Here is a 19,475-nt window from a genome sequence, read left to right on the forward strand (position 1 = left end):
CTTCCATGGTTGCGATTCGAGGCCGAAACTTGTGAACCATAAAGCCTTTGGTATTCCTTAAATGTTTAGGAATAAAAAATTCTCAAAAATCGAAAATCATTAAGTTTAACAAATCGAATTAACTCAATCCGCGTCTTAGGAGCCGTTGGATTACGGTCTCCTATCGTAGGAACCTTTAGGGCCCCTTAGGAACACTTACGTCACGTTGTGTCCTAAGTTTTAGGGAGTCCTAGAGTTAAGAGTCCAGCCTCATCACGGGCGTTTGCTATGGATAGCAACCGTGCCATAGATCTAGTTACACTAGTCACCCAATTTTCCCCTAGGACAAACCTAGTTACCTAGGATGTAGGTTAACCTGCATTAGTCTAAGGGACGTCTTGCACTTAGATAGGACCATATAGCATCTTAGATGAAGTCTTAGGATAATAAAATCTTCAACTTGAATTAAATAATTTCTCTTAAACTGTTAAAACAGTCAATCCAGTCTAGGTCGGTGTCCTAGATGAGTTAGGCATAAGTTGCTTAGTTCAGGTGCACCGAACTACGATCGACTCTGATTCCAGTGAGGCTAGGATACGTAGGCAACTTGGATACTTGAGTGGCATACCAAAGCCGAGTCGGCTCCACACATAAGTGGTGGGGTTTTGTACATTAATCCTTAAATTAAAAGTAATTAAACCACTTAAGACTTTAAATGAAATTAGAATTTTAGGAGAACTTTCACTTAGATTGAATTCAAACAAATCAAGAAAATCAGGATATACATTTAGGAATTACACTGAAATTAGATCTTAGGATGCATGTCATGTAGTTCGCATATTAATATAGAGTTAAATGAGCCATTTAAAAGAAATTCAAAAGAATTAACTTTTGGAATTGAAGACCGATTATCGGGCAGAAATGGTGCATGTGGTGGTAACTCCCCATATCTTCTATTATCGTAACCAGGTAACGAGTCTAGATTTCTGGTAAATTATGGGTCCTAGATCCCTCATCTAGGTGGCGACTCTGTCACTCTCTTTTGCGTGAAATTCGGATTGCCTTAATGATCCCAAGTTCACGGAAAAGATGAATTAAATCACACCTTGCTAGGCTCGGCGGCTTACCCCTGCCATTATGGGTACTGGGTTGCACGTTTGATTGCACCCTATGGCTTGGTTGCTGCCTGCTTGGTTGGGTAATTAAAATCAATAATAAAAAGCACATGCCATTCGCGTGGGTACGAGAGACCAAGAGAAAGCTTAGAAGCCTCCAAACACATCTCCGACCTTCAAGAAACCTTTGACACTCTACGACGAGCCCGGAGGAAACTGAATCCAGCAAAATGCGCCTTTGGGGTAACTTCCGGGAAGTTCTTAGGATTCATGGTTAGCTAGAGAGGCATCGAGGCCAACCCTGAAAAGATCAAGGCCATCTTGGACATGGAGCCCCCGGCAACGGCAATAGAGGTGCAGCGGCTAGCGGGACGAATCACCGCCCTCGGCCGTCTCATGCCCAAGTCGGCGGAGAAGTGTCAGCCCTTCTTTAAGCAGCTAAAAAATATACGAGAATTCGAATGGACCCCGGCCTGTCAAGAAGCTTTCGATGCCTTGAAACAGTACCTTCAAACACCGCCCGTACTAGCCAAACCCGAGCCTGGGGAAGAATTATTTTTGTATCTAGCCATCAGCCCTACGGTGGTGAGTGCGGTACTGGTCAAGCAGAGCGACAAGAGGGAACACCTGGTGTACTATGTAAGCAAGACCCTCCACGGTGCGGAGGTTCGGTACTTGAACATAGAAAAATTCACCATCGCAGTTGTCAGCGCCGCCCGGAAGCTCCGCCCCTACTTCCAGGCCCATCCCATAATACTTTTGACTGACCAACCCCTCAGGAAGATTCTCCAAAAATCGGAGACCTCGGGTAGAATGGTAAGCTGGGCCGTCGAGGTAGGAGAATTCGACATACAGGTCTGACCAAGGCCGGCCATTAAATCCCAGGTCCTCGCCCACTTTATAGTGGAATTCACAGCCCCTGCACGGAACCAGTAGTAATGGAGAAGACCAGGGCCCCCACCGGACAAACGGCTCAGGAAGACATGGGGCCCGACTCGTCGGAACAGAGCGGCGAGATTCACTGGACCCTGCACGTGGATGGCTCAGCAGGTAAAGCAGGACGCGGGGTAGGAGTGGTCTTCCATGGCCCCGACGGATTCACAGCAGAGTACGCCCTCCGGCTAGACTTCAAAGCTTCCAACAATGAGGCTGAGTACGAGGCCTTATTGGCAGGGCTAATTCTAGCCACGGAGCTCGGCGCAGGAAAGTTAAAGGTCTATAGCGATTCACAGCTGGTCGTCGAGCAAGTAAACGGGGCATACGAGGCCAAGGGACTCAGGATGAAAAGATACCTCCAGAAGGTAAAAGAGAAGCTGAAAAGAATGGGGGAAGTTGAGATTCTTCAGGTACCGCGAGGCATGAACAATCGAGCGGATGCTCTGTAAAAAATGGCCTCTGAAGAAACCCATGACTTCGGTACCGTGCTCACAGAGATACTGCTCCACCCCAGCATCAACGAGGTACAAGTCTTGGAAATTCCACTAGGACCAAACTGGATGGACCCCATAATACGGTATCTGAAAGACGGAATACTGCGCGAGGATAAGCTGGAAGCCCGACGCCTAACCGCAAAGGTCGCCCACTACGTACTCCACGGGCCCAGGCTGTACAAACGGTCGTACACATGGCCATACCTTCGATGCCTGGTACCCTCCGAGTCAGAGTACGCACTGCGAGAGGTACATGAGGAAATCTGCGGAGACCACGGAGGCAGGAGGACCCTAGCCTAGAAGATCGTAAGGCATGGCTATTTTTGGCCTACGGTCGTCAGAGACACCCAGGAATTTGTCAAAAAATGCAGCCCGTGCCAGAGGTTCGTTACCACCCCCATCGACCGGCCACCCCATACACCTCAATGGCGGGGCCACTGCCTTTCTCCATGTGGGGCATGGACCTGCTCGGGCCGTTCCCAAAGGCCCCGGGGGGGGGCACACGATGTTGTACGTCGCCATCGATTACTTCACCAAATTCAAAGGCAACAGAAAAGTTTTTCTATCATGACGTGGTCTACCGTTTCGGCATTCCGAGAATACTCGTAACAGACAACGGACCCCAGTTCGTAAGTGCTGAGTTCGGCAGGTTCTGTGATAATCTGAGTATCGAACACCGTTTCGCCTCCGTAGCGCACCCGCAGTCCAACGAGCAAGTGGAGGTAACTAACAGGATCCTGCTCCAAAGCCTCAAGAAGCGGTTGGGAGAAGTCAGAAAGTGCTGGGTAGAAGCACTCCCCAGTGTCCTCTGGGCCTACCGGACAACGCCCCGGGCCGCAACTGGGGAATCCCCTTTTAGTTTGACTTTCGGGGCCGAAGCGGTCATTTCATTGGAAATCGGCCTCTCCAGCTTCCGCATGGAGAACTACGACGAACATGGAAATTCCGAGCTCCTTCGGAACGCTCTCGATCTCGTGCTAGAAAAAAGAGAGCAAGCCCTCCTCCAAACCACCTCCTACCAACAAAAGGTGGCGCGATACTACAACGCCCGCGTAAAAAAAGGCATGGTAAAGCCCAGAGACCTAATACTACGGCGAGCGGAGGTATCCGACCCTCGAAGCTCCGAAAAACTCGCACCAAAATGGGAAGGGCCCTACAGGGTCGTTTGAGCGCTCCGCCCCGAAGCCTACTAGCTTGAGCACCTCGACGGGGCCCCAGTCCCTCGAAGTTGGAACATGGACAACCTCCGAAAGTTTTACCAGTGAAAAGGAAGTGTAAGAGCTGTGCTTTCTTTTAAGTTATAACGAATATTTTGTTTGTCTTCTTTTTATTATTTCCAGCGCAAAGCTATGTATTCCCCTTAACAAATTAATGAAATAACATTCCCGCCTGAGCTATACGCATCTCCACTTTCCGGCCCATGATGTATAAAGGACAGGAAGAAAACAGGGAGTGGGACAGAGGTAGCATCTAGGCTAATCCCCCCGAAAATACCCTAAAACGCTCCCCATGAAAAAAAAACCTATCCTTTTTAAAGGGAAGGCAGGACCCATCAACTCCGAGCTGATCACTCGAGAGGAAGATGGCCCTTCCACGAACAAGACGCCCTAAGGTGACGCCCTACAGAGGCGCACTAGAGGTATTCTCGCCGACCAAATTAGAATTTAACAGCAACCCGTCACAAAGAAACCTACCAAAGAGCTCAACTAGCCCACGAAGCGTTATATAAAAAAAAATGCAAAAGGCAGGCAAGCCTTCCCTTCAGGGCCCTTACAAAAAGAGGGGGGGAAGAAGAAAACAAAAGAGAGTTCAAATAGTTATTACAGACCGAGCACATTAGCCTCAAATAGAACCATAAAAGAAGCAAAGTCTGGGGAAAATCCCAAGGCGTTCGAACCTCACCGACCCCCTGCAGAGGTCTCAATAACAGTAGAGGCATCCGGGGCAGCCACCGGAACCTCGACCGGTCTCATGATATCCACTGGTTCTGGCAAAAGGTCCGGAATGGCTTCCTCGGCTTCGTGCACCAACTTCTTCAAAGGGAAAGAAGAATTGACATCGCGAATGTGCCGCTAGCATTCGACGAAAGCATCTATCTCGATGTCAACGATGAACGAGGCTGCGGCCTTGAAAAACTCCTCGGAACCTCGTCATTCCTCCCGCGCTTTCACCAGCTCCTCAGCATACGTTTGTCGGGTCACCACCAAGTTATTTTCCGCACGGTTCCTCCTGTCCTCGGACATCTGGAGTTCCCCCCGAAGTTGAGAAACAGTGTCGTCAAGCGCCGTCTTTTCGACTTGGGCCTTCTCGAGATCCTCGCTCAGCTTGCGGACACGTTCCTCAAAAGCACCGATCTCGGACTCGTCCTCAACCATGTACTGCAGCATCTTCCTGGCATAACTTTGAACCTACAAGAGCCCCCACCACAAGCGAACCATTAGAGGATCGCCGCATGCAGTCTCAAAGACAATAAGAAAAGGGAAGAAACAAACGGAAAAGCTAACTACGCGATACCTACGCAAGACATAGAATGAAGGTACCGGGCCCCCAGGACCCTGCGGGGGAAGTTTTCCAACTCAGCCTCATCTCCAGGAAGGGCGGTCATCAACCCAAGCTCCATCCCAACCCGAGGATTCCCGATGACGCCATCCTCAACACCGATCTTCCAGTTCGGCTTAAATAGTTTTCCTTGCGCCTGGTAGCACTGCGGGGAAAACTCCATTTTCTCCAGGAGCAGCTTGGTCATAACTGACCCTTCCAGCCGACTCGACATGTCCTCCGCAAAGGCGGCAGGAGAACGGCCCGCACGACCGGCTTTCCCCTGTTTGGCGCAAGAAGGGGCAACCCTCTTGGCGGAAGACTCCAACTCCCGAGGAGGAGACCTAGCCGTATCGTTCACTCCGACCGATCGACCTGAGGAACTAGATGGCACGGACGTGGGAAGCCTAGTTTGAGACCAATCCTTCCTAGCCGCGGCCATAAAGCCAAAGGGAATCCTCTGACGGCCAATCAGACCCTTCGCCGCCTCCGCCATAACCTCCTTTCCCTTAGCAACATCACCAGAAGAAGACATACCTACTGCCAAAAATAGAAGAGCAACGACGGCTCAGAACGAAGAAAACGAGTGCAAAAAAAAGATAAACCCGAAGGAGAAACCCTTGGGTCTCGAAACGAGGCAACCCACCCGACACGTGTCTCCTCCCTATCGGGTGACCGGCTAGAAGCCACATAATGACGCTACCATTCCCCGGGATAAAACCCCCGGACGAAATGGCACGTCTCCTCGTACTCCGGGGCTCCCATAAATGCCCTCACCATGGCATCGTTTGACCAGACATTACTCCCTTGGCCCATTCAATAGACCAAAGGAGTAAGGGGGTATTATGATGGGACATAAATACGGCGTGACTCTCAAATCTTGCCACGTGTCGTCCATGCACCAATGGAGCTTAATCATCATTAAGAAAGGTGTTGATGAGCGGCAAGACCATGCGGTTACGCCACGTGTCACCTTCTCGCCGTCCAAGCCTCATCATCACAAATTATGGAAGAGATTACGCAGCGAAACCACGCGCGCCGTCAAACCAGGAGAACAGCCCAATCCTGCGAAGGAAGGTTTTCTCTCCGTAATGATGAAAAGGCCCGCACGCCACCCCTTAAAAGGAGGAGAAGGGGAGGAGAAAAATCTTATCTTATCTCCCTTGAGACAACCCTCTAAAGAGAGAGGTGAGGCAACAACAGAGGAGGCCGGGAGCTTGGTCCCACTCTCCCTGTTCATCCCCTCCGACCCATCCACCCACATGCCAAAAGAAGAACCTGCGCCTTGGCCTTGGTAAACCTGATCAAACCTCCGCCTTTTCTTGCTGTTCTTTATATTGTTGGTCCAGAATCTGACTTGGGTGTCGAAGTGGTCATCCGGGACCCACCCCGGACCCCCCTGACCCCTCTGTTTGTGATTGCAGACCTAGCGGAGGCTCTCTACCCGCTGCGCGATCGCAGACCCGGATTCCGACGCCATCACTCCCACAGACCCTTGGATCTCCCACACATTCTCTACCATAAGAAAATCAGCCCTTTTCTCGTCTTTGATTCTTAGCATCATCCTAATTTCTCATCTCATCTATTATTTTTCTCTTCCCACAACCTACTGGATCGGATGTGTTTCTTCCATCCACTATCTCTTCTATCCTTGCACCATCTCTCATACAACAATCTCTCACCTCCTTTGAGTTTGTGTTAATTGAATTCTTAAAGGCCAAATCCTTTAAGCCAAAGTTCTTGTGGTCAAACTGCTTTGGGAATCACTTTGAGCCCAAACTTTTTGGAGGAACATCTTTTGGCCGAAGCTTTTTGTTTTTTTGAGAAAAAAAATATAGGGCCGAGTTCTTTTATCTTCAAGCTCTGTGGAATTGGCTTCTTGAGGTAGGGTTTAATACTCTAATTGCTTGTCTTTTGTACTAGATTGTTTTAGTCAAATTACATAATTTATTTTTATCATTTACAATGGAAGTCCTCCTCCAAATCAACTTCTTTGTATATATAAGAGAGGGATGATATGAGTTCCTTAAAAAAAAACCTCGGTCCGTGTGAGATTTTAACGAAATCCTTGTGTGAAGATCCCGTGACTTTCTCAAAAATCCGTCCAATAATAAATTTCCAAAAAAAAGAATAGAAAGAAAGTTGCCAAAGTTGAGGATTTTAAAAAGTGGAATTTTTCCTAGAGTTGCACCACCTTGAGAAATATAAGGAAAAGGAAATCTATCAAAAAGAAAGAAAGAAAGTGCCCCCTTGAGAGAGAGAGAGAGAGAGAGAGAGAGAGAGAGAGAGAGAATACGGACTTTCCCTTTTAAAGAATCTTAAAAAATATGAAAGAGAGAGAAAATTGCCAAGATCCCTAAAATAGTTGAGAGAGGGTTATCCAAAACTACTTTTGTGGAAAGAGAAAGTTGGGTTGCCAATATTATTCAGGTTGCCCCAAAACTGCCATTACATGAATCGAGTGGGTTTTATTAAAATCGCAACCCCAAAAGTCATTTCCCGAAAGTAATTTGACTAAGTGATGGGGTCAAATACGGCATGAACGTAGGATCTCGCCACGTGTCATCCTTCTATCTCCAAAATCTCGGCCATAATCACTCATCATTGTGATTATAAGGAAGCTCACATGCAAGATTAGCAAGCCATGCACGCCACTAATTTCCTACAACGATCAGAATGCAGCTCAATCTAAGGAAGGAAGGCCTTTTCTCCAAAATGACGAAAAGAGTCCATGTGGCATGTGATAAAGGAGAATTGCATGCAAAGGGAAAGGATATATATGCTACAAGGCTTCCCTGAACGGAGGCCCAATCCGGCGGGAAGGAGAAAGGACCCAACCAGACAAAGAGACACCATTAAAGGCAACAAAGAGGCACCATTAAAGGCATGCTTTAATTGCCCATTAAGGCCATCTTTTGCCAGAGGAGAGTGAGGAAAACGGTGCTTGACGCCCGCTCCCTCCTCCCCCCAAACCCCATCTTTGATTTGACCACCCAAACAACAGAAAAAGCCCATGCTCGATTTTGGTAACCTAGCCGTCCCTTGCATTAATCCTGCTGTTTATTTATATGATTGAACTGAAATCTGGCTTGGGTGTCGAAGTCGTTGTCCGAGACTCACCCCGGACCCCCTGACCCCGTTGTTTGTGATTGTATATACTTGACGGAGGCTCTCTACCCACCGCACGATCACAGACCCAGATTCCGCCACCATCACTAAGTATAGAAAGCTAAAAAATCTTGCTTTATTCTTAAACTGTTGGATGAATTCCAAGTAGGAAACACATGGCGAGTAGAAAGAGAATATTGTTAAATGGATTTTATAACAATACGTTCTTAATTTCCCGAGACATATTGCTTTAGCAACCAAATTTCTATGGAATAATGTGCATATGGAAACTTACGGATTTCTATTCGTGTGGTGCAAGGGAAGAAAGGCATAATTACCAAAAGCCATTCACTTGATAATGGCACCCTCCCATTTTAGTAAGCCTTCTTCATTTGGCGGAAGACCATGCTAGCAATAGATTGGATTCTCAAAATTGGGTGGGCCCCATTCATTTGGCCGAAACTTAATAAATATTTGGATTTTGAAAATTCGGTGGGTCTAACCATTTTGCTGAAATCCCTATGATTAAAGTTCAGTTTCCTTTTTTGTATTGGACCCCACTAATTCAGATTTTATAAATATTAAAGTGGTGGGCCCCACTCCATATCCGAATTCTACTCGCGCAACACTCTTACAATTTTCGCAAATTTAGATCTTTTTAAACCAAATAGTGGACACCAATAATAAAATCCTCATTTTATAGAGATTAAAGTGGTGGGACCCACTTTAAATTTAGTAGAATTTCCACGGGATAAAATTTGAATGTTAATATTAGTGGGCCTCAACCAGAGCTGGACGAAAGTCTTTGGGATAATGAATTCGGAAATTAATATAGCGGGCCCCCACCTTAATAAAATCCAAATTGCCACCAAAATGGTGGCCCCTACTCACAATGGAAGAATTCCAATCTTGAATTTTCCATGGAAAGTGAAATCCTTAGAGAAAATGAATGGGAATGGAATGGAAATTGATGGAAATGGGAGGAAAATGATGGGAAAACACAAGAAACGAACTCTAAAATGAGGAGAACTAACAAATACCTTTGTTGGACAACACATAACAAATTGGGGGTGTCTACAGATACCCCTCTTTGGCAGAGGTCACTGAAATAATCAAGAGGGGGGGTGAATTGAATTTAACTCAATATTAGGCCTTTTGAAAATTATCTATAAACCCTAATTGGAATTTTTCTTCACTTAAATAAATATTTGGTTAGTGCAAATATAATTGAAAGAACAAAGTGAAATGCCAAACCAAAACAATAATGGAAATGCAAGAGTGAGAAATTGACACACCGATATATAGTGGTTCGGCCAACGGCCTACTCCACTCTACTCAAGGTCGCACTTGAGGGATTCCACTATAGGAGACCTCCACGATGCCCGGCTCCGAGGCGGTTACAAATCCAAGGGATATTAAACAAGGATGCCCTTACACCTTTACAAAGACTCTCCTTCTCCGCCGAGTTCTAAGCGGTTGCTCTCTAGGGAATTAAAAAGGGAATGCCCTAGCCACCTACACTAGATTTGAAAGAGAATAGCTTGGCTTCTTCTTGAAAGCTTGATGCTCTTTGTAGACCCTTGATTGCTCTTCAAAGATGGTGATTTGCAAGTGAAAGCACTACTATATCCAAACTCAAAAGATTCACAAGTGAAAGGCAAGTTTGGGATGAAAAACAAAATCTCAAGCTAAAATGGATTGCAAATGTTTTTGATGCTTAAGGATGTTTTTCAAAGATCAAGAGAGAGTTAAAAACTTCTCTACATGTTGTATATATAACCACACCAAAGAATATGACCGTTTGGGGGTGGAAATATCAAAAACCAATAATTAATTTGAATCCCAACGGCTATTTTTTAGTCTGTCGCGAGGTTCTCGGAGTTCCGAGAATTCTCGGAGTTCCGAGAAATATTCTCGGAGTTCCGAGACAACGGCCAGAAGAAATAAAATTTCTACTGGACCATTTCTCGGAGTTCCGAGAAATTGTCTCGGAGTTCCGAGAAAGTGTCCAGATGCTACTGGACCTTTTCTCGGAGTTCCGAGGGAACTCTCGGAGTTCCGAGCTCGGAGCTCCGAGAAAAATTCTCGGAGTTCCGAGAAGCCTAAAAATCCGCACTTTTTGATTTTTATTGCAAATTTGATTTTTAGCTTTTGGAACTCAACTCCTATGGTTATTTTGGAATGTTTATGAGGGTCCCAACATGTTGGTCCACCACATAACCATTCACTAATGCATTTTAAGTTCTTAAGTGTTCTTTGAAAAACAAGTTGAAAACACTTTGCCTTGACTTGGAAATCTAAAGAGAAAGGATGTACAATGATACCTATGCAATCTTCAACTTCTCTTTAGTCTTGGTCTTCAATTGATCTTCCATCTTGTGTATGCTTTGCTTGAGAGATGAGGTGAGCTTCACTTAGCTCCTTTGACTCTTGTATGGGATATCTCCAAGCATGACCATGTTGTGTGTTGGTTTCTTCAATGATCAATCCTATCTTAAACACAACACTTCAAAGCAAATTGATTAGTATTCAAAAACACAATCAATTATGTTTAGAATCATCAAAACAAGATAGGAGAGTAGACCCTTGGGCTTACAGTCACGTAGTGACCGTATACCATAGCAAAAAAGACAGCATCATTTTGCGTAGCTTTAGCCAACAAAGGACTCCCTACACAAAATGCAACCTAAATGCAGACGCATGCAACATAACTAATGCAAGATCCTAGATTAGAACCCTAAAACTTTGAGATATTTGAAGAACTGAATGGTTTAGACATATTATCTGAACTGGGTTTCTCGATTTTACTCTAAACGGAAAGATTTAGCCTGTCTGCGAGCGAGATAGGAGGCTAAAGGGTTGACCTGGCTGCGAGTGAACCCGAGGGTCAAGAGGGTTACTTATCTGCGAGTGAGACAAGAGGTCAGAAGGAATTAGCCTGTCGGCGAGCGAGACAGAAGGCTAAAGGATTGACCTGGCTGCGACCGAGCCCTGGGGTCAATAGGATTGACCTGTCTGCGAGCGAGACGTGAGGTCGGAAAGAATTAGCTTGTCTGCGAGCGAGACAGGAGGCTAAAGGATTGACCTGGCTACGAGCGAACTCGGCGGTCAAGAGGGTTGACCTGTCTGCGAGCGAGACGGGAGGTCGGAAGGAATTAGCCTGTCTAGGAGAGAGACGGGAGGCTAAATGATTGACCTGGTTGCGAGTGAGCTCAGAGGTCAAGAGGTTTGACCTATTTGCGAACGAGACGAGAGGTCAGAAGGAATTAGCCTGTCTGCGAGCTTGACGAGAGGCTAAGGGATTGACTTGGCTGCGAGCGAGCTGCGGGTCAAGAGAACTGACCTGTCTGCAAGCGAGACAAGAGGTCAGAAGGAATTAGCCTGTCTGCGAGCGAGACGGAAGGCTAAAGGATTGACCTGGCTGCGAGTGAGCCCGGGGGTCAATAGGATTGACCTGTCTGCGAGCGAGACGTGAGGTCGGAAAGAATTAGTCTGTCTGCGAACGAGATAGGAGGCTAAAGGATTAACCTGGCTGCGAGCGAGCCCGGGGGTCAAAAGGGTTGACCTGTCTGCGAGCGAGACGGGAGGCTAAATGATTGACCTGGCTATGAGCACCCAAAATCATTTTTTGCAGCCACTAAACCAACCTCTTACAGCTAATTCAACAATCTAAGAACCCACTTTTGTGGCCAATTCAATGATCCAAATCCTTTTTTGCAGCCAACTCAATAACACAAAAACAACATCAGATGCACTCTCAAATCACAGCCACTCAAATCAACATCAACCGAGTACCCAAACCATCTTCTATGGACAGCATCCCAAACATCCCTCAAAACCTAAAAAGAAGGAGAATAGTAACAAGGGAAGAAGCAGAAATATAAAGAAGTAATATATTTACCCTTTACTCACCTCAGGCAACCCCCTTTAGTTTATTGATAACTACTGTTAAATATATAAAAGGGTGACCCATGGTGGAAAAGGGGTGGATATGTTCTAATAAAATCAATGTTATTAGTACAACCATGTTTTCATACGTGCACTAACTTAGATTTTTTTATGTTGTTTTTCTTTGAAAAGTAAGCTCGTAGGAACTTTCTGCAAATTGTGATATCCTTTTTGACAATTCCTTACCACTATAAGACAAGATGAGTTATTGCAAATAATAGGACAAGATGTGGTAGTGTCAATATCATTTCCGCCATAGTGTTGGTTACCTATCTTGTGAACCTCTAAACGACAGAGTCACAGAAAATGGTAAACTACAAAGTTGTAGCCCTTTGAAAGATCTTTCAAATACATATTCACACTTTAAATTTGGCTAAGCGGTTAAAGAGTTATGACAGTTTTAGTGGGCTATGTTCATTAGATCTTTAAATGGTCAAGGTTTTGTCGAGTTTGTGCAGTTATCAAAACATGGTTGTGTTAGTATCATTCTCCAAATCAAAATCAAAAGACACCAATCTAAAATACAACCAACCTAAAAGTCACAAATTCAAAATTCACCCACTTAAAAACCACCGATCTAAATCTGTTAAGAGCCATTAACCAAAAGACCATTAAAAGTCACAAGTGAAACCAAAGCCTTATAAATAAACAACCTAAAAGACACCAAACACACCTAAATATATCCAGATAAATAAAAGCTTTCAGAAAACTCTAAAAGACTCAACAAATCTAGAAAGAACTCGAAATTCCTGAGAGCTTTTGATTCAGAATCCCTTAGGAATCCATAGAGCCCATTAGGAACCCTTAATCATTAGGCTAGTCAAGCCTTAGCTATAGGTCGCTTGCGAACCCTCAATCCCTAAGGTCGAGCCTAAATGTACTTAGAAGATTAGGTCCCTTGCATTAGTTACATGTAGAGATCCTAGATGGAACCCTTAAGCGCTTAAAGTCAATCACCAGTCCCATACCCATAAATTAGGCATTTAAGCATGTAGTTTAGGCACCTTAGGATGTTGAACTACGAGCGACTTGATCCCAAGAGGTTGGGGTACGTAGGCAGCTTGGGTGGCCTCCAAGTTCAGACGCACATTTTTTCTTTCTTTTCTGTCTCTGTATACATTATTTCATTGCTTACTCTCTTATATATATTATCCCCTGGGTCATGTGGTCAATTGCTTTTTGTTTCTTTCCTTATACATAGATTAAATAAAATGCTAGGTCTCGCATCTAAATTAAATCTCAAAGTTGCCTGTCACATAGATCACATCATAATTAACTACTTAGGAACTACTTCGATATTAGATTTTTAGGATGCATGTCACGTAGTTCGCATGTTTTACAGAATTTAATGAGCCTTTTGAACCAATTTAAGTGCATTATCCTTTGAAATAGAAGATCGGTTTATCGGGCGAGAATGGTGCCTAACACCTTCCATTTTCGTAACCAGGTAACGAACCTAGACATATGGGATCACAGACTATTTTACAGTATCACTTATGGGTCCTGGGTCCCTTACCTAGGTGGTGACACTTGTCGCTTTCTTTTACGTGAAGGTTGGATTATTCTTTAGTCCCACATTCATATAAAAGAAAGCTTTAATAACAATTCATAAACTAGTAAAGAGCAATATAAATCCAAGCCATCCTCCTGGGTCGTGAAGGGATCTCCTCCTGGATCGGGCTCCACACTAGGGAGCAAGGAGATATGGGATTCTGGTTCTTTGCAAACCTTAATAGTTCCTAGTTGGGGTTAAGGTTGGACACCTCATCTTGTATACAACTGTGGACCCCGATCTGAGAGAGGCAGGGGACGGACCCCCGGAAGTCTCTCTTGATCATCCACGCGAAGGAGAGCTCCGCCAAAGAACTCTTGAAAGAGTGCCCGTCACGGCATGAGTGGCGATGTAAAATGAGATACCTCTTGATTCGGGGACTAGCCCGGATTCGAGGCATACCTTAAATAAAGAAAGAGTCGCCATCCAAGGAAGTAGGCACTGGATCCCATACTATGCTCTGTCGCAACAGATAACCAGAGATACAAAAGGTCCATGCCTGATGACAAATGGGGAAGGGGTTAGGCACCCCAATTCGCCCAAGTGCAAGCACCTAGTCTCTTAGGCCATTTATTATTAACCTTGAAGAGTTTTGGGCGAAAATCATGTGAAATGGGAACGAATATCCCCGAGATAACATCTATTTAATCATGCATGTCTCGGAGATGAATAATAAGCACACAAAATGTCACCTAAGAATAGCTAGGTTATGAATGTCATGCCTAATTGGTGTCTAAGTTCTGATGGGCAAACACATGCATGCTACAGCTAAAGGTATAAAGTCTGTACATGAAAGTAAGAAAACACAGCAAAAACACACAACACAACACGACTCCACACACGACAAACCCTAGACTCTAATGCGATACTTGACTCGGACCAAGATGGCCATCCATCCCGGCTGCTCTACGTATCCTGGCCTCTGGAAGAATTAGAGTCGACGTAGTTCGGCGGCCTATTCTAAACTACGATGCCTGACCATCTGGACCGCTATCCTAGACTCGACTAGTTTTTAAAGCTTCTTGCGCTATTACTTAAGTTCAAGTGAATGGTAATTTTTAGGACTCCCTATATGCCTTAACTAATGCAGGTGGGCCCTACACCCTATGTGTGACTAGGTTGTGCGTCCTAAGGAAAACAATGAGATATCTAAATGCATCATAGTCTAGCTATCGGCTCGACTAAGTCTCCAACCGACCACGACTCGAGGCCTCCTAACTCTAGGGACACTCACACGACCAGACATGGCACTCACACGACCAGACACACGAAGCAACAACCTATGCAGGACAGACTCTTAACTCTAAGATACCCCAAACGTCTAGGACAGACTCCTAACTCTATGGGAAGATCTTTTTGAAAATGGTTTGTAAGGTTATTTTTGAAGAATTTATATATTTTGGGAAGGTTTGAAAGGTTTTGAAGCTTATGGAAGTTTTTGAAGTTGTGACTGAACTCAGGATGCCAGCTGCAAGCCTGAGCTGCCTATGTACCCCTCAGCTAGGGATCAAGCCATCCGTAGTTTAGAATAGATTTTCCTAACTACTCTATGAAAGAAGGACAAAATCCTAGATTTTACGAAGGGCAGGACGGAATCCTATGACTCTATGAAGAAAAGACAGAATCCTAAACTCTATAAGGTTAGGACAAACTCCTAAATTCTATAAGGGGAGGACAGACTCCTAGACTCTAGGATGGTAGGACAGACTCCTATGATTCTATGAAGGCAGGATAGAATCTTATGATTCTATGACGGTAGGACAGAATCCAATAACTCTGCAAAGGTAGGACAGACTCTTAACTCCGAGAAAGGTAGGATAGAATCCTAAACTCTATAGAAGTAGGACAGACTCCTAAACTCAATAAAGGTAGGACAGACTCCTAAACTCTATAAGGGTAGGATAGACTCCTAAACTTTAAAAGGGTAGGACAGACTCTAGGATGGTAGGATGGACTCCTAAACTCTCTATGACAGACTCTAAAGAGGAAGAGATCCCTTAACCTGTGAAAACTCTAAGGCAGGAAGGGAAGGGGTTGGCTCAAGAAACATTCCGTCATAGCCCAATCGATAAAAACTTCTTGAAATCAACAAAATTCTAAGACTCGAAGAGGAAACCAGAACACTCTAGAGAATAATGCTAAAAGCAGGATAAGTCCTAAAGAATGATTAACATCTCGGCATAGAACAATAGGAATTAGAGTTACAGATGAAGGTCAAAGGGATCACAATATAAAGAGTTGCCAATGCAAGGATGAAATGAAGAATATTTTGCCAATTCTGATTGTTCAATTACCTGAGGGATGCTCTAATCAATTACAATATTTTCATCATTCCATCGAGCATTTGCCAAATAATTGGAAAAGATTGATTAAATGCAAAACGCAACAAGTCAGTTCATACAAATTCCATAGTTGTTATTTTGCTTCCACAGTTACCACATGCACTTTTGAATTCATATCATTAAGCGACCATAAGGTTGCATTATGGTTCTAATCAGGAGACCAGCCCCTTGAAATTAGTCTCTAGGGAGACAATTACCCAACAGACTGGTGATTCTACATAATCTTTTAGGTACATGAATACGCAAAATTTTAAAACTGAGAGATACCTATGGCATAACATGGGCAAGAAAACATCAGAGCCTTCCAATACACAGTAACATGACATCCACTACAAAAGATGACACAATTCTATGCACGTGTTAAAATCAGGTTACACCCACATTAATGATTTGAAAACTAATATTAAAAACCCCCAACTTTTTATAATAAAATTACCATCTTCTGCCACACTTCCATCCAACTAATTATCCTCCTAGTATTCCAATTATGTAAGGTAATTACAAGTAATCTTATTATCAAAATGAGGTAATGTAAATATCAAACATCCAAGGATGCTGTTGTTATCAGGATTACATTTCAACTATGATGCAAGCTCATCCTATCAAAATAATGCAACTTGTACACAAGATATGCCAGTGCCATCATATAAGGAAACAAAGCCCGGATTAATTAAACGAAATTGCAGGAGTAATGTTAAATCTAATTGAAAAGAACTTGCCTTAAAACTCCATGCAAACTCATTTCAAAGGACTGGCCTTATAACAAAACCCATTTCAAAGAATATTCACTCATCATTATCTAATTTCTCTCATGGCATATTTATTAAAAACTAAAATCAAAGCAGGCAAACCAAGCCAATCATCACAGATCCAACACAAAATGACACAGAGCATATGAATTATTCAAAAGACCAAGTAGATCTGTCAAACAATTCACTCTCAGCAAATCATCAGAGCGTCATCAACAATTACAATACACACAAAATGTATAAATTACAAAGGAAGATACTTGCAGAGATAATGAAGAAAATCAACTGTAGACACCCCCATTTTTCTACGCTTTAAAAAACAAAAGATTTGATAGTATCATCGAGTCTTGAATCCGTATTCAGCATTAGATTAGGCATCCATGCATTTTAGGATAGATCTCATTTCATTATGGGAGTTTTGAAGTTAATTCGCGATCCTGAAGGTCTCTAGGGGGGTTCCTTTGGCCTCTAGAAGATGAAAGTTCAAGTTTCCAAGAAAATGAAAAAACTTGCTATTTTTAGAATTTTCAGGGTTTCCCTCATTGTTGCCTATTTTGAAATGCAGGGGTATTTTGGTCATCCCCGATGTGTCTCATTTGACCCCCGAGTTATATTTGAGAAATCTTGAGTGATTTTACAAATTTTGAAAAAAGCTACTATTTTTAGAAACTCATGGGGCTTCCACATTTTCATCATCTTATGGATATTTCAATCATTTCTCATATGTCCAAAACCATTTCGAGGGTACGGCTGATGGATTAAGAGTAATTTCGTAAGATTTAGGAAACCTGCTAAATTTAGATCTCTCAAGATTTTCTCTTAGTCTTGCACTTCGGGGGTATTATAGACAATTCCAAACATATCATATTTGGTCCCTAAGTTGTGTCTAAGAAATCTTGAGTCCGTTCATAAATTTTGGAAAACTTGCTAAATTTAGAATTTCTCAGGTGTTTCGCTTAATTTGAAAATTCTAAGTGTTGAGGGCATTTTGGGTATTTTCAGGGGGTACCAAATGATTCTGTTTGATATTGCTCATCAAAAGGACCCAACTTTAAAAGTTTCTATTTTTGAAGTTTGATCACAAAGACTTTCCATTTTTAACTTTTCTCTTTAGGGGTGAACCAATTTAAGGTTATTTTGGTCACATTTGGATGTGTAATTGTCAAATAGGGGCATTTTGGTCCGAAAAAATATTTTTCCAAAAAATATGGTTCGATCATGTGTGAGGGATGCACCATAAATGTCAAATGGGTTGGGTCCATATATAGAATGTTGAATTTAGAAAGATTTTATTGAATTTTTATGGAAAAAACCCGAAACCCGTGTGAAATGGCCCATTGGGTTAAAGCCCGCAAAGATGGAGCTCATGTGGGTTCACCCATATGGGTCAACCACCATGGTGAGCGGCCCACATGGTTGACCCACATGAGTTGAGTACCTAACCTTGATGATGTCACAATGGTGACATCATATTTGTTAAAAGAAAAATAAAAAGAATAAAAAATGAAAAGAATGAAAGAAGGAAAAGAGGAATGATTGCTTAAAAAAAGTTTTCTTCCAAAGAAGCAATGTGGAATAAAGAATAGCATATCTTGATTGACAAGAAATTAAGATTGGAATCAAATCCAATTTGGAAACAAGAAAGAAAGAAAGCAATAGGGAAAAATTGGAAACAAGCCAAAAAGAGAGCTCTCACATTGGAAACTACTACTTCTCTCTTAACCCTAGCTCTTTTATATAAAAATCAAAGCAAACAATCCTAGAAAAAATTGAAAAAAATCCAAATTCGTTCTTTTTCTCTCTCCTCCTAAGAAATTTTTTTTCTCTCTTTAAGTGTGATCTCTCTCAAGTGTTCTTCACAAAAGGAATTCTTGAATTCCTTCTTCTTCTCCAAGGCATCACACAATCAAGAATTATTGGCGTGTTCTTTCTACCTTTTTTTAGCATATAAAAGGGTTGGACAAAGCGTATATCTTGGATCACCAACCCTAGAGACAATGATCGCGATCAACGGTAAGGATTCCTCATCTTTGTGAAGTAGAAAAAGCATGCTAGGGTTTTAATTTTAATGGATCAAATCAATGAGTTTTTCTTTGAAATTCCAATATGTTATAATATATATTATGAGTTTTCAAAACCCAAAATTTGATCCAAAAATTAATTTTCCTCCATTTAAAAATGGTTTTCTTTTGTTTTTATTCAATATGGATTTAAATTAGATTATCAAAGCAAGTGTTTGAAAACATGGTTCTTTTTCAAAAATGATATTTTATGCGTTTTATGTAAAATATAAAACTACTGGAAACTTAATTTCCAACTGCGGTTTGGCCGTTTATTTTTCGTTCTATTTTTCAAAGAATAACCCCGAAAAGGGTTATTTCTTGATGAATGGAGCCAAAAGTATATCAAATCATGTCCTAATTTAGTGAAATTTTTTTTCCCATAATTTCACAAGGTTTTTAGTTCACCCAAAAAGTTTCATATTTTTTGGAGTTTATTTAATTGGATTATTAATTATTTTAAATTTCGGCTATTTTTAATAAATACCAAATAATTTTAAAAATTGATTAAACTTTCCAGAATTAAAGCCTAATAATAAATGGAAGTTTCCATTGAAAAATATTTTAAACAAAATATGGTTTTTACTGTTTTCTAATCGCTTCCCCGTTTTACGTGCCATAATTCCTTTTCTTATTAAATTAATATATTTTCAA

The 19,475-nt window shown here is 42.7% G+C and overlaps 1 protein-coding gene across 1 annotated transcript; it reads left to right on the forward strand.

The window, feature by feature from the left end:
- The first annotated feature begins 2,032 nt into the window (after positions 1-2,032).
- Positions 2,033-2,479, forward strand: LOC143891688 (uncharacterized). The gene has a single exon (XM_077396229.1). It carries the CDS (start codon positions 2,033-2,035, stop codon positions 2,477-2,479), a length of 447 nt encoding a protein of 148 aa, XP_077252344.1.
- Positions 2,480-19,475: the final 16,996 nt, after the last annotated feature.

The sequence above is a fragment of the Tasmannia lanceolata genome, unplaced genomic scaffold, assembly GCF_043159265.1.
Source record: "Tasmannia lanceolata isolate RefF3 unplaced genomic scaffold, GAP_Taslan_0.1 ptg000015l, whole genome shotgun sequence".
In the NCBI taxonomy this organism is placed as follows: domain Eukaryota; kingdom Viridiplantae; phylum Streptophyta; class Magnoliopsida; order Canellales; family Winteraceae; genus Tasmannia; species Tasmannia lanceolata.

Coding starts and splice junctions, on each gene's coding strand:
- LOC143891688 (XM_077396229.1), top strand. CDS start 2,033: ATGGAGAAGACCAGGGCCCCCACCGGACAAACGGCTCAGGAAGACATG.